This window comes from Hyaena hyaena, unplaced genomic scaffold (genome assembly GCF_003009895.1).
Source record: "Hyaena hyaena isolate Hyena2069 unplaced genomic scaffold, ASM300989v1 scaffold_316, whole genome shotgun sequence".
NCBI lineage: Eukaryota > Metazoa > Chordata > Mammalia > Carnivora > Hyaenidae > Hyaena > Hyaena hyaena.
In genome coordinates, this window is record NW_024080946.1 from 546,462 (window position 1) to 562,317 (window position 15,856).

A 15,856-nucleotide genomic window follows, 5' to 3' on the forward strand; every position below is an offset into this window, starting at 1 on the left:
AGCTCAGCGATTTTACTCAAGGCGAGCAGTAATGTCGTGTACTTGACCATTGGTACATGATCACCATTCTATTCATAGAATCTTCCCTTTGGTTAGCTCCTGGGAACTTCACGACCACTCTGAGGTCGCAGGCGGCAGTCGTCGTCACTGCCTCATAAATGCTGGAACCCAGGCCCAGAGAGGGCAAGCACTTTGCCCAAGGCCACATAGCTCGTGTGCGGCAGAGCAAGTCTGGAATCCCGCCTACCACGGGAGCGCCCTGATGGCCTTGGTCGGAGAGGAGACCATGTGCCCTGTGGTCACTAGCGGTTTGCTGACGCCCTGCTGCTAGTTTGTGGACCCGGAAGAGCTGATGCTCCTCCTACAGTGAGGATCCCGAGGCCCCGCAGCCAAAACAGACGCTGGCATTTTTCTGTTTGGCTGGAGACGAGTGTGGAGGGAGCAGAGTGGCTCCTCGTCTCTTCTCGGCTTCGGCCTCTCATCTGTAAGTGAGGGATGATTGGTGGATGCCTTCTGCAGCTTTGAAATATTATGATTTTCTGACATTTCAGGTGAAATGAGTGGCCTCAGCCAAACAGGGAGAAAGGAACGAGTGTAGCTCTCCTCTCCTCCAGCTAGTGGCAGGCCAGCTTAGGACATGAGGGCTGCACTGGGGCAAGGACCTTAGTGACTGATGTAATTTCCCCGGTTACCCGCTCACCCTGAGGCTGTCCCTCCCGTCGCCCTCCACCCCTCACTCCCGTGCCCTTAATGAAATTCTTTGCATGCAATTTTAATTTTCCTGGGGAACAAGCTACTTCGTATTCTGCAAGAAAAGTGATAGCTCTTTGGGGTTGGCAAGTTCTAGAAATCTAACTCAAACAGGCTTGCAGGGCTGTGTACGGAAGGGGTTGTTGATGGGCTCAGCGACCCCAGAGCCCAGGCAGGTGGGATCCCGGTGTGGAAATGGGGCAGCAGACCCTGCCTTGCTTTCACCAGGCTTCAGCTGCCCTCACCGGCTTCTTTCTTGGGCACATCGTCCCTGGTGGTGGCTTAGAGTCCCCAGCAAGTCAGCTGTCACCTCCTTTCCAGCAGCAGCCCCCACAGACAGAGGACTTGGCCTCCCCGGCACCTCTGGAAAAGTCTCAGAGTGGAAGCCCATTAGTCTGCCCTGGGTCATGAGCCCATCTCCCACCCACTCCTGAGGCCCCGGGTGCGGTCTTGAGCACCCCTGGGGGCCGGGGGCCGGGGGGTCGGGCCCCACGCTCCTGGACCAAGAGGAGGGAGCAGTACCTGCCAAATGATGGGTGGCCATGAACCACACCGCTCTCGAATAAGGAACGTTCATGGGGTGCTTATATCATCATATCCATGGTTTCCATGGAATTTTGTTTACCCTCATAGCGACCCGATGAAATCAGTCGTTAGTATCACTGTTTTGTAACGAAGGACACTGGCTTAGAGAGGTTTCAGAGGGGCACTGAATTACACAGGTAATGAGTGCAGGGCGAAATCTCAAATTTGAGATTTCTACTTGAAGAGCTGCTACTACTCCATATGAAATTATTCATTAGAGCACTTTAATGACTGTTGCCCGTGATGAATTTTCGTAGAAAACAGATCATCAAAACCGCTGTCCGCTGGGACCTGGAAATAGTTTCCGTGCATTGAGATCATACCTGCCGCCGAATGGCTTGACCTTCTGGGTCACTGCACACACGTCGGGCGTGTCGCTGAGGACAAGGCGCGCTGAGAGGGCGCTTTCACCTGATGCCAAAAAGGAAAAGGAAAAAAAAAAGCCTTTTATTTTTGTTTCATGCCAGTAATAAATATCATGCTGTGAAAATTAGAAAATGCAAAGAAGAAGAAAGCGAACACTTTTCTTGATCCGTCACCACCCAGAATCGGTGAACGTTAACGTCCTGGCACAGATCTTTCCGGACGTTTTTCCCAGATGGGAAATGCATAAAATACGCTCTTAGAAAAGTAGAATTACGGTGCTCAGGTCTTGCCGTGTCCCTCACCAGCATGTCCCTCACCAGCATGTCCCTCACCAGCATGTCACTTACCAGCATGTTACTTACCAGCATGTCCCTCACCAGCAGCTTTCCAAGCCCACCCCCAGGGCTCTCTGCCCTCCCTCCGCTTTGAGGCGTCATTCATAATCCAGCCCCCCCGCCACGTGGCCTGATGGGCCGGTCCCCTCAGCGGCAGACTGCGCCCGATTGCTGCCTCCCCCAAGCCTGGGCACCGCCATAACCACATACTGCCCGGGTGGCAGGCCCCAGACTATCATTTTGTTTAGCTGTGACGTCTTCCATTTCTCTGACGACTCTGAGGTTGACCAGTAACACGGTGCTTTTAATTCTGCCAAAAGCTTCTTCCCTTGTGCCTGCTTTACGTAGTCCGTTGTGAATTTTGTGTGTTTGTGGATTAACGCTCACTCTACTGCCTGGCTTGAGTGTTGCGTTCATGGGGGAATTTTCAGGGATCTGGTGTTAATTGAAAGGAACACTTAAAGACTCTTTCAAGGCCAGTGGCGAGGCGCCTGTGTAAATGTCACGTCTTAAACAGGGAAGTCAGTTCATGACGTGTCAGCTGATGCCGAGGGTCATCCGTGAGACTCTGGCTGCCGCCGGAAGGCAGAAACGAAGTCCAGTGTCACCTTGATAAACTGGGGAAAGAATCTTATGAAACTAAATGAAATACACGGGGGGGGGGGGGGGGGGGAATGTAATGTGATCTATTTTGGGAGCAAACGCCAGCCCAGAGTGAGCCAAAAAGCCTGGAGGGTCCAAGCCGTCCAGGGGCCGGGGCTTCATCGGAGTGGCCTCCGGCACGCCCCCAGATCACGTCCGGTGCGGGGAGTGTGGCGTGGCTGCTGGGTTCGGTTCAGACCCTTCTGCATGAGTCCAGCAACATCAGTCCGTGAATCATGTTCCCTTTTCCAGTTTGCTCAGCAGATGTTTCTTGTGTACTGACTCTGCCGACTTTGTAACCACTCTTAGAAGGTGTGGTGAATCTGGAATTGCCACCAGAGAAGCATGACAACGGAGTGGGGGTTGAGAAGGAGGAATGGGCCCAGGTGCTTGGCCCCAGGCAAAGAAGGCTAAATTGGAACAACTGAGAAATTCTGTAGGTTTTTTACCCCGAGGGAGATACTTCCCACAATTTCCTCACTTCCATGAAACAAACGAGCAGAGTTGAGCGGAGTCATAAGGAACCGTTGCAGTTGGGTTTAAGGAATCCAGGAAGGGAGAAAGGCCGCCAGCATAGAATGCCTCTGGGGCGCCTGGGGGCTTAGGCGGTAAAGCCTTGACTTCGGCTCAGGTCATGATCTCACGGTTGGTGGGTTCGAGTCCCCCGTCCAGCTCTGTGCTGACAGCTCAGAGCGTGGAGATGCTTCAGATTCTGTCTCTCTCTCTCTCTCTCTCTCTCTGACCCTCCCTTGCTCATGCTGTCTCTCTCTCAGAAATAAGTTTTTAAAAACCATAAAAAATTAAAAAAAATTTTAAACTGAGACAAAAAATGCTTCTCTAAGGAAACCTATTCTTACTCTGGAAGAGGGTGGCAGCCCGCGTTACCTGGACTTAGCCGACACCTGCGCAAGATGACCTCCCAGGTTCCTGCTTTGCTAGAACGCTTGTTCCCCCGAGTCCCCATTGCAAGCCCCCCCCCCGCCCCCCACAGATAACACGAGCAGGGAGCTGGGTGTGTGGACTGTGCCGCGGCAGCAGGACCTGAAGAGATGGCTGTAGGGAGAAGAGCGTGCCTTCTGGGCGACGTGGTTTGGATGCCTTCTGTCATTTCACCGCAGCCTCAACACGCCACAGGGATGGTGGGCCGCCCGGAGGCCGGTCAGCCAGCACCCTGGGCCCTGGCTGCAGAAGCTGGGCCTTGAGCCCCGCCTGCCAGCTAGCCCGGTGATTCGAGCCCAGCTTTAAAGAGATGGCCCGCGGTACAGGTGCCTCGGGGAGAGGTGATGCTGCTGTCCCTCTCTGCATCTGAAGCCAAGACTGGACCTTGTCCTAACTGAGCCGGCCGCCATTTTGAAAGACGGTTGACGTGCCCTCAGGCCTGAGTCTTACACCTTTACAGCGGTGCTAAGTGTAGCTTCCCCACTTAGAGCAAGTGTCCTCCCCCCACAAGCGTTTCTCCCCTCGTCTGTGAAGGGCAGGCTGTGGGCTCTCTGAGCTGTAGGGCCCCCCAGCCTCATTTCCCTCTGCTCCAGGGAAGATGTAGTTTCCAGTGGACGCCACTAGGGGGCACTGCTGCTTCACAGACCTGGCACCTCGTGTTCAGGGAGGGAAATTCCTGAGGCTGGGAGATGGGGGGGTGGCCCGAGGTCCCTGGGGGTCCTCTGCTGTCCCACGGACAGTGAAGGACTGAGCTACCTGTGTCCTGAGTGCCATTGCAGCAGAGTCACTCCCTGACCTTCCAGGCTTTGAGGTCAAGCGCCCCCCCCACCCCCTGCCACCAGGGTCTGAGTGTGGGGGGCCTTTGGCATCTCCTCACTGTCCCAGCTGTCTCTCCCGTCCAGGGGTGGGGACAGGCTTTGACTGGCTCACCTGCGGCCTGGACCGAGTCTCCTGGGCACCTGTGGTTGTTCACACTCGGTCCCGGTGTAGGGGAGTGTGGGGGCGCTCTGCAGCTGTGCCTGTGCCCAGAGCGGCCCCCAGGGTCTGCGGGCTCCTCCTGCCCTGCCTCCCTGGGCTGCGGTAAATGAGAAGCAAAGCCTAGGGCACCAGGTGGGAGAGGCGCTCCCTGCGTGGAGTCACAGCTCTCGGTGACAGCAGTGGACAGGGACGTACCACCTGACACCGTGCCTGGAGACCTGGGGGGGGGCGGTGCCCGGAGCAGCCACCCGCCTGGCCCGGCCTTGGTGCCTCGCTGACTGGGCGCAGCTCTCTTGCACCCCCTCCTTTTCCTGCCCTGCCTGCCTGCTTTCTTCTCTTCCTCCAGTGCCCATTCACCCCCTTTGCCCTTCTGCAAAGCCACGGCGCCTGCTCATGCCTCTCCCAGCCAGTGTCCCAGTCCCGGGGACGCCTGAGTGGGGGAAGCGTGTCTGCCCCATCCACCAAGACCGTTCACCCCTCCTGGCAACTGTGTTCCTTCCTTCTGGAACATTCCGAGGCCCCTAGTCCAGGATGGCCTGCCCTGCCCCCTGCCTTGTGCCATTTCCCTTCTGGTGGCTCCAGCATGTTCACTAGCCAGTAGTTAGTCATTTCTCTCTGTCTTTCTCTAACTTCTTATTTTTTTTAAATCCAAGTTTGCAGAAGACTTGCAAGAATAATTTCCCTATACCCTCACTCACATTCCCCCATTGTTAACATTTTACCAAACATATACATGCATACTTATAGGCAAACTTTTTTTCTAAACCATTTGATAGTAAGTTTCAGACACGATGCCCATTTGCTGACTTTATATACTTCAGGGTATGTTTCTTTTATTGAATTTTATTTTATTTTTTTTGGTGGGGAGAGAGCTAGTGGAGGAGGGGCAGAGGGAGAGAGAGAGAAAACCTCAAGCAGGGCCCACACTCAGCACAGAGCCCGACGTGGGGCTCGATCCACGAGCCTGGGACCATGGACTGAGCCGAAGTCAAGTCAGACACTTAACTAACTGAGCCACCCGGGCGCCCTTTCTATATATATATTTTTTTAACATTTTAAAAAGTTTTTTTTATTTATTCTGAGAGCGAGAGAGTAGGGGAGTGGGAGAGAAAGGGAGAAAGAGAGAGGAGGGGTAGGGAGAGGGAAAGAGAGAATTCTGAGCAGTATCTGCTCTGTCAGCCCGGAGCCTGACACGGGGCTTGAACCCACGAACTGTGAGATCATGACCTGAACTGAAACCAAGAGCTACTCAGCCGACTGAGCCCCCCAGGCGCCCCTTTACTTGTTATTCTACGTTCACATCTGGGCCCAGCTCCACGAGCCACCCTCCTGGCCTCCTCGCTTTCATCCCACCGGGTTCGTCCCACACCTACACCTGCTCACGTTCCACTTCCCTCCACACCTTTGGTTCATAGCCTGTGTCCCCTTAAATTCGTGTTTCTGTGTAAGAGACATTTCTTTTCTTTTAGTGTTTATTTTTGAGAGAGAGACAGGCCATGAGCAGAGGAGGGGCAGAGAGAGAGGGAGACACAGAATCTGAAGCAGCTCCAGGCTCCGAGCTGTCAGCACAGAGCCCGACGCGGGGCTCGAACCCACGAACTGTGAGATCGTGACCTGAGCCAAAGTCGGACGCCCATCCGACTGAGCCCCCAGGCGCCCCGCCCCATGAGGGACATTTCTGCTACTCAGATCATACCTAGAGTTGTCAGGAAGCCATCAGCCCTTTCCTGGATTCTCTTGGACTGACTTACCACCCAGGTGCTTCTCTTGCCCCGCATCTTTGGAGCAGACTTCCGAAATGGTGCGTTTCTCCCAGTACCTAATGATAATAACGAGGGGGCGGTGAGGAATACCTGAAGTGAAGCGGGCATTCGCCGTGTAGTGCGGGCTGCGCCTGGGCTTCGCCTCAGTGCGTCCTGACCACAGTGCTAGGTCCTATTATTTTATAGATAAGGAAGAGGAGACACATGGAGGTCAAGTGCATGTCGTAGGCCACACTGCTGATAAGCAGTGGAACTGAGATCACACTGTAAAAGAAGAATAATTTTGGATGCTGAGAGGTAGTTACAAAAAAGTAGGAAAAGAATCCTACTGTGTCCCAGCACCAGGGTGTGTTGTTAGTGATTTGTCAAGTCACTTGATAGAGCGAAGGCTCGGTGGGAGATGTACATTTGGGAGTCTTTCGCATAGAAGCAATAGAGAAAGCCTTTGGAATCAAGAACTCACTGAGAAACAAGTGCGGAAACGATGAGTCAAGGCCGGGCTCCCTGGGAGTAATCCCATGGAGGGAGCCGGGGGGGAGGAGCGAGTGAGGGAGCCGTCCACGCCATTGGAGGCTCTTTTTTCTCCCTAAATGGACAGGTCTTGGGTCAGGAGGCAGAAGGTGGCCGTCAGGAGTCCCACAAACACACATCGCTCTCTTTCCTACACTGGGCCAGGCCCTGTGTTAGGTGCCGGCCACATGGGGTGAAGAAAATCACCTTGCTTGGCAATCAGACTTTGTGGTCTCGTAAATCCTGTATTATTCATGTTTAGGACAGTAGAGGAGTTGTTTTTAAGGTCACTGGTGTATGAGACACATTTATCAAAACTGTCTCCAAAGCGTAGGTTATCAGTGCTAGGAAGAACTTTAGAAATCAGATATGCCAGCATCCATTTGTCGTATGAAAAACCGAAGCCCAGAGAAGCCCTGGGACTGACCTTTGCTTAGACAGGTATGATGACGGCCAAGTCCTCTGGCTTCCAGACCCTGTCACCCATAGCATGATTGCTGCTATTGTCCAGCTTTGTCGAGGGAATTCTGCTGGGAGCCAGGCTGTCTCTGGAGGAGGGATAGAGAGCTCAACTTTTGGAAAATCCACATCAAATGAGTAGAGGGGTTGTTTTGGCCAGCTTGCCCTCTCGGGAACCCCCCACCCCCACCCCCACCCTGGGGGGTTGTGCTGGAGTGCACCACCACCCATCACATCCGCAGAATATTCTCAGCTTTCCTGGGCCCACTGGCTATCGCAAGTACTTCCGGAGAGTTTCCAGTGCACGTTACTGCTAGACTTCACCATTTCTGCCGAGGGCACGGCCGCCCCCACAGCCAGCCAGAGAGAGTGCCCGCTCCTTCCTGTTAACAGCCAGTGCACGCAGGTTACCAAGTCCGCCTGGGGGCCTGCTCTTGAATCTGTCCTCTCATCGCGCCCGATGTCGTTACCTGTATTTGTCTCTCCTGGGACGGTGCAGCGAGCCTCTAGCTCTTCTCCGCTTGCATGCATCCCCTCTTTCGTCCAATTCTCACGCGCCGCTGTCAGAGCAGTCTCCTAGCCATACAATCTCCTGGTGTCAGGGATTTTGTGTGTCCATTTCCCCAGCTCCCTCTGACATGCTGTAGTATCATTTTCCTGTCCGGTGGCCATCTAGCCCATTTCAGTTAGGTTTGCATGCATCGCATTTCGATTTGAAACAGATCTTTTACAAAGTGCTTACTTATATTGAAATAAAATATTTTTATTCTTTTATATTCTCGTTTTCTGGGCATAATTTCTTCCTGAGTCTCTCTAGAGGTGTTAATAAAAATTTTCTAAGTTCTCTTTTGTTTACTGGATTAACTTCTCTAAGAGGTGGGTTGCTTTTCTTTCTCTGCTTTGTGCTTCCCCATGAGGCTGGCTTTCCTATAATGTCCTGTGAACCTTGATCATTCGTTCATATTTATCAAGGTGATAGTAGACTGCTCAGCATTAGAGGCTGGCGTCTGGCTCCTCAGTGTTGTGTGGCCTCCGTTCCATCAGCACGCCTCCCCACTGGTGCTGTGACTGGCTGCTGGGCCTGGGGACTAGGTAACTTTCCGCACAGAGTGAGAGGAGTGGAAGATACCAAGTTACCCATTTCTTTGACTCAAAGAGAGTATACTTAACAAAAGTGGGGAGGGTAGAATATTCTAATTATTCACAAAAACAATTTTTTTAATCTTTAGTTATTTTTGAAGGAGAGAGAGAGACAGAGTGCGTGCAGTGGAAAGGGCAGAGGGAGAGGGAGACACAAAATCTGAAGCAGGCTCCGGGCTCCGAGCTGTCAGCACAGAGTCTAATGTGGAGCTGAACTCATGAACCGTGAGATCATGAATTGAGCCGATGTCGGATGCTTAACTGACTGAGCCATCTGGGTGCTCCTCTAATTATTCATTTAAATATTATAGTGGGCTTTCAATTATTCCTAAGATCATTCAGCTACAAATCATAATTTTTCTTACAGGGAGTCAGTTTTCTTTTTGCAATAATTCTCAGAGCCCTGTGGATCCATGTTCTTATGTGAATGCTTGTTCTCTAGGCCTGTTGTGCAGCTTCCCTCCAGAGATTGATTTTCATGACTCCTTCTCATGTTTCTTGATTCCTGGTCTTCCTTAGATTTCATGGGGGCCTCCCTAAGGTACTTCTCTCAGAATTTGTGGATTCTAAGACCTTTAAGTCTTTGCCTGTGTGAAACAATGTTTGTATGTTGTATTCACATATCAATGATAGTTTAGTTGGGTATAAAATTCCAGGTTCAAAATAAACTTCCCTCAGAATTTTGAATGCATTTAAAAAAATGTGTATTTATTTTTGAGAGACAGAGAGTGAGCAGGATATGTCAGAGAGAGAGGGAGACACAGAATCTGAAGCAGACTTCAGGCTCTGAGCTGTCAGCCCAGAGCCCAACGCGGGGCTGTAATTCATGAATCACAAGATCATGACCTGAGCCAAAGTTGGCTGCTTTACCGACTGAGCCACCCCCACACCTCTTGAATGCATTTTCAATTTCCTTCCTGCAGTCTAGTGTTACAAATTAGATACTTGATGGTAATTTGATAATCTCTTTATTGTTACTTTATGTGTTCTTTCTCTGAGAGCTTTTAGGATCTTGTCTTGCTCCTTAGAATTCTGAAATACCATGAGAATGAGGTTCTGTGTGAGTCTTTCATCCTTCACCTCAATTTTATATGCTTTCAGTGTGGAGATTCTCGCTGCCAGGCCTGGGAACTTTTCTTCTTTGTTTGGCTCTTTATTTTCTCCATTTTAAGGTTCTTACCTGTTTGGAAATTATATTCATGGATGCTATACCTCCTGCACTGGCCACTTGTATCTTTTTACTTTTCTCTCTTGTCCTTTGACTTTTGCTCTGGAGACTTTTCCTTGACTTTTTTCTTCCAGCTGTTCTATTGAATTTTTACACTTCAAGAATTATTTCCAGTTTTCACAACCTTTTTTTCTTTTTTAGAGATTACTTGATTTCACTGTTAGCCTCTTTGTATTTTAAGGATGCAGTAACTTTGAGTGTCTCTGAGATTCTAACTGGAATGTAAACATTACCTTCATTTCCTTGAATTTTCTCCGTTGTGTGTCCTTGCTGCTCCCATAGTTGATCTCTGTCCTTCATTCTGTTGGGAAGAGACCCTGCCCCCTCGCTGTCTTGGCCAGGGAGGGGTGTCTGTTCCTCTGGTCTCACCTGCTCGCCACGTTCTGGAAATTGAGCTAAACCCTTCAAAATGTAATCTGACAGTTGAAAAGCCACTCTACGATTTGATAGAAATTTCGGAGGAGGAGGCCCAGCTCCCCACTTTCAACTATAACCACTTCTCTCGTGTCTAAAGTGCATTTTAACATGCTCTTTGATATTTATCATTTTGTAACAAAATGGCAGCCAGTAAGAGCTGCTCCTTAGAAAGAGCTTCCAGTGTTTGGAAGGAATTTTTCACAGAACTGGCTCGTGATTTTTACATGTTACCCTGGCGAGGCCTGGGCTTTGCTAGGAAGTCCTGCACTTCACGATGTGCCTCAGCCGCTGCACTCTCTTGAGCTCTCCTGGCTTCTTTTTTTTATCTCCCAGCCAAGGCCTAAAGCTCAGCAAAAGAGCACAGTGTCGGAACAATGGCCGAGATCTCTGCATTCCATCTTTTCCGGTGATCAGAGGTTCTCAGATGTCATTCACGGGTTTTACCAAGGGGACCTCCCATAACAACCCATTAGGAAAGAGATAAAGGGAAACTTTTTTTCTTTTTTTTAATATATATATATATATATTTTTTTTATTTCTAGGAGAGAGAGAGAGAGACAGCGTGAGCAGGGGAGGGTCAGAGAGAGAGGGAGTCACAGACTGAAACAGGCTCCAGGCTCTGAGCTGGCAGTCAGCACAGAGCCCGACACGGGGCTCGAACCCACGAACCGCGAGATCATGACCTAAGCGAAAGTCGGACGCTTAACCGACTAAGCCACCCAGGTGCCCCGGGAAACTTTTTTTCTTTAACAAGTTTTAATTTATTTTCAGAGAGAGAGAGAAAGAGAGAGGGAGGGAGGGAGGGGCACAGAGAGGGAGAGAGAGAGTCCCAAGCAGACTCTGTGCTGCCAGCATGAGCTCTGTGCGGGGCTTGAACTCATGAACCGTGAGATCGTGACCTGAGCCCAAACCAAGAGTCTGGTGCTTAACTGACTGAGCCACCTGGGCACCCCTTTTTTTTTTTTTTTTTTTTAAAAAAAGGTTTTTTAAAGTTTATTTATTTTGAGAGAGAGAGGTGGGGGAGGGAACCGTTTCTGATGGGTTGTCTGAGTCTCCTTGGTGAGATCCACAGATCAGGAAACAAACCCATTGTAAGAATGAGAGAAGATGCTGACCTGCCGTCTGGACCGTTACCGAGGGCCCTGTCCGAGGGGTGCGATCATACAGGCTTTCTTTCCACTGTGCGCTTCCTTGCATTCATAGAATTTTAGTGGCAGGTTTGTGTCCTTTTCATCGTCATGAAGGAAACAGGGCCTAGCTTGGCCCTCGTCTCCTCCGCAGCCTGCCCCCCCGAGCCCCCACCATCCGGCCTTATTCCCCTCCTTCCGACTCCCCGCCGCCCCCTGCGGGCCTCATGGTCCCTTTAGGTCGTCTGCCCAGCGAACACCGAACGTGTCGCTGACGGACGCCGAATCGAGCGAATGAGCATTCTCTCTCTGTCCGTAGACTACGTCTTTCCAGACCTGACGGAGAAGGCGGGTCCCGCCGAGGGCGGCAGCCAGGGCCGAGAGGCGCCCAGCCTGCCCCCCCCCCTGCCCAAGATGAACCTGGTGGAGCCGCCCTGGCACACGGCTCCCGGAGAGGACGAGGAGGAGGAGGAGGAGGAGGACGAGGAGGAGGAGGAGGAGGAGGAGGGGCTGCTGCCCGTGAACGGGCCCCAGGGAGCGGCCCAAACCCCGGTCCACGGCTTCTCTCCCACCGGCAGCAGCCAGGCGCCCGGGGTGGCGCCACGCGGGCACGGGGAACCCGGGGACCCGGCCTCCTCGGGCGTGGAGGTGGGGAGCAGCATGGAGCCCGGCCTGTCACCGCCTGCGGTCACCCCGAGTCCAGTGACCCTGGGGGGGCAGGACTTCATGAACCGGGAGGCAGGGGGCGCGGTGCTGCCGGCCACGGGGCGCGGCATGGAGTTCGAGGCCCCCCCGGAGGCCAGCGAGGAGGCCACCGCGGGAGCCACGGGGCCAGGCGGCGAGCACGAGGAGGCGCCATCCGCGGCCTCGTTCCCTCAGACGGAAGCTCCCAGTGGGGCCGAGACCCCCGACGAAGACCCGCTTTTCCCCGGAGCCTCAGCCCCTTTCCCGCCAGCCCCCCGCGAACTGGGGCTGACACCCCCCTCTGCTACCTCGGGCCAGGAGGACCGGAGCCCGCAGCCCCAGGAAGGCCAGGCCACCGAGGCCCAGTCCAGAATACCCTGGGATTCCGCGCAGGTAAAGGCCGTCTGGCCGCACCGTCCTCTGAGGAGCCGGGTCGCCCCCGGGCTGCACGCTGGGGAGGGGGGCGTCCGCGGGCTTGGGGGGAGGCCCCTCTTGGCAGCACTTCTGGGCGGCGCACCCCACTTACCCGTGAGGGGAAAGCCGCGGGAGGGCTCAGCCCCCCGGCCTGGCCTGTGCCCCCCTCTCCGCGCCCACCTCTGCTCCCTTCCCTGGCCCTGCACACGCCCCAGGCCGGCCCCCTGCACCCCGCTGGCGCTCCATGGAAGGGAGGGGGCTCCTGGTCTGTCAGTGTGTGCATCTGGCCCGCAGGCCTGTTTCCTGTTGGGCCCACAGAACACGACCCCCCTACAGGGTTGCCGTGGGCCGCCGGGCCCCTCCTCTCGCTGGGGACCTCCTCTGTGCGGGGGGGGGGTGGGGGGGGCAGGAGGGGCATGTCTGGGTGGGTGAGCCTTGGGCCGCAGCCTAGGTTCAGCACCTTGCAGAGGCTGTGGGCCCCTCCCAGCTGCCGCAAACCTGAACCTGGCCGTCGCCTTCCAACATCTGCGAGAGCTCCCCTGGATGTCTTTCCCCGTGCCTTCGTCACCCTTCGTCACCCTTCTTCCTGTTGCTTGTACAGGTGATCTGCAAAGACTGGAGCAACCTGGCCGGGAAAAACTACATCATCCTGAACATGACGGAGAACATAGACTGTGTGAGTGCCGCGCTAGGCGGGGCCCGGGGGAAGGATGGGGGGGTTGGGGGGGCTCGGCCCGGAGGTCACAGGGGCCAGCCTGACCCCAAGCGTGAGCCCGCACCCGCCCATGTCTTTATGTTTTCAGTTCCTCAGGGCTGTTTTAGTCTTGCCCCCGCTCTGTTTTTTTGTTTTTGTTTTTTTTTTAATTTTTAAAAATGTTTTATTTATTTCTGAGAGAGAGAGAGAGAGAGAGATTAAGACCGCGTGAGCAGGGGAGGGTCAGAGAGAGATGGAGATACAGAATCTGAAACAGGCTCCAGGCTCTGAGCTGTCAGCACAGAGCCCGACGCAGGGCTCGAACCCACGAACCGTGAGATCATGACCTGAGCCGAAGTCGGACGCTTAACCGACTGAGCCACCCAGGCGCCCTGCCCCCGCTCTGTTTTAACTGCAGGGAGTTGTGTCACTCGCGTGCACAATACCATGTCCCCGGAGGGGCCGAAGCCGACTTTGGACAGCGCGCTCCTGACTTGCTGCTGTCGGCCTTGGTTTTCTCACAGGCTTTTGCTCCTCGGGGGGCTGGTGGGCCTGCTCGCAGCTATGTGAGGAGGCCGTCAGCAAGCTGGTTGGAAGCTTCGAGCTTGACTTTGGGCTTTGTTCACTGTGCTTTCTCAGGACGGCGGACTGGCCGGGCCAGTTTGTTGGGCAGTCTCTGATGTCACCAATTTTAGGTCTTGCCTCTCGGGCAGTTAGAGTCTTTGGAAAAGGAACGTCTGTCCTAGCGGGGTCAGAAGGGGCTGGTGGCCGGCGTTCCAAGAGTGGGGGTGGGGGGCCGCCGGGCCAGGCGCCTCGGTGCCAGAACACGTGTGCCCGGTGAGCCCACGGACCCTGCTCTGCCGCGCCAGCCCCCTCCGTCAGCCGCGCCCGGTCCTCTGGGTCACAGGGCCCCGTTGGCCCTCTCTGAAGAACCGGTGTCCAGTGTCCTGCCCGGGAGCGGGGACGCTCGTCAGCTGTGCAGCGCTGGGGAGGGGAGTGAGGCACCCGTGCTTCTTCCAGACTCCAAACAGCCCTCCTGTTTTGAGAACCATTTCCCTCCCCTCTTTCTCACCAGCGCTGCCTGTTCGGGCGCCAGGTGGTTAAGTTGGACCCTAGACGTGAGATCGCGTCCCAGCTCGTCCCGTTGTGGCTCAGGCTTCAGCTCTCGGGGGCCGGCCTGCCCGGGAGGGAGACGCCGGCTGCTCCGCAGGCCCCGCGGCCCCGACTGTGGGGCCCTCGGCTCCCCTTCAGTTTGGTTTTCTTGTCTTTGTGGGTTGTGACCTCTACCCCCAGTTAGTGGGCCGAGGGGAGAAGGGAACGTATAGGCGCGTGTTTCTTTCCAGAGTGAGCCGCGAATGAGGTGGTTTTCCTTTCTCCGGGGCAAGTAACCAAGCGGACGTTTCCACACCTGATGCGCTTTAAGCTGTCGCGGTGGTTGTTCCTACTGGTGCCTGGACTTTTTGACCAGCCCGTTGGCGTTTGAGAGTCCCCTTGCTTTTCTGCCGCAATAAGATGTTCCAGATGGTCCCCTCCCCTAGACCTGAAATCAACATTTCTCTAAGCCCCCCTTCCCTTTATTGGACTATGGTACGTAGAGACCACGGTTTGGGCACCTGAGGCTCCTTGGTCGCGTGTGTGCCCGTTTGAACAGTAAAGTCTAAAGATAGCGCCTCTCTTCTTTCAAAACAGCACATGATCTATTAAAATGCTCGCTTTCTTTTTTAAATTTTTTTGTTTTGTTTATTTATTTTGAGAGAGACCGAGACAGCACGAGTGGGGAAGGGGCAGAGAGAGAGGGAGAGAGAATCCCAAGCAGGCTCCGCGCTCGGACTCACGAAACCTCAAGGTCATGACCTGAGCTGAAACCAAGAGTCGGATGCTTAACCGACTGAGCCCCCCAGACGCCCTTACAGAAAGTTTTCATTCTGCTTTCCCTGTTTTTGCCTTGCTAGTTTTCTCATGTAATATTTGCTCTCCACCTAATTACCCATTAGTATTTTTTATGATGGATTTTTTTCTAAGATTTTATTTTATTTATTTGAGTTTATTATTTTGAGAGGGAGAGAGAGAGGCAGAGAGAGCCCTACGCAGGGCTCAAACTCACGAACTGGGAGATCGTGACCTAAGCCAAAATCAAGTCAGAGACTTGACCGACTGAGCCACCCAGGAGCCCCAGTATTGGAGATTTTGATTGCGGCCAAAAAAATCTAACATAAAATGTATCACTTAGCCACTTTTAAGGTACGGTGGTGTTGAGTATGTTACCACTGCCTCCAGAGCCTGCATCCCATTAACCCCCTGCCCACCTCCCCCCAGCAGCCATTATCCTACTTTCCGTGTCTAAGAAGCCGACTCCCCTAAGTAGGTGTTATAAGTGCACTGCTACCGTGTCTGTTCTTCTGTGACCGTCTTTTCTCTGGGCACAGTGTTCTCAGGGGCCATCCATGCTGTAGCAGGTGTCAGAGTTTCCTTCCTTTCTAAGTCTGAATAATATTCCCTGGTATGTGCAGACCACATTCGGTTTATCCATTCGTCTGATGGCAGATATTTGGGTAGCTCCCCGATCTCGGCTGTTGTGAGTAATGCTGCTGTGAACATGAGTATATATAGATATCTCTTTGAGATTCTGCTTGCAGTGATTTGGGGGTATATATACCTGGAAATGAATTGCTGGATCATATGGTGACTCTAGTTTTGATTTTTTAAGCAACCTCGGTACTGTCTTCCATAGTGACTGCACCATTTTACATTCCCACCAGCAGTGGACAAAGGTTCCAATTTCTCCACCTCTTCACCAATGCTTTTTATCTGTTTTTTTTTTTTCT

The 15,856-nt window shown here is 53.4% G+C and overlaps 1 protein-coding gene across 1 annotated transcript in view; it reads left to right on the forward strand.

Moving 5' to 3' along the window:
* PODXL2 (podocalyxin like 2) overlaps positions 1–15,856 on the forward strand; it is a 38,113-nt gene that overhangs the window by 10,592 nt on the left and 11,665 nt on the right. The window contains exons 3-4 of the mRNA XM_039248599.1: positions 11,559–12,316; positions 12,939–13,013. Coding sequence (XP_039104530.1) covers positions 11,559–12,316; positions 12,939–13,013 — 833 coding nt within the window. The remainder of the gene's footprint in view (positions 1–11,558; positions 12,317–12,938; positions 13,014–15,856) is intronic.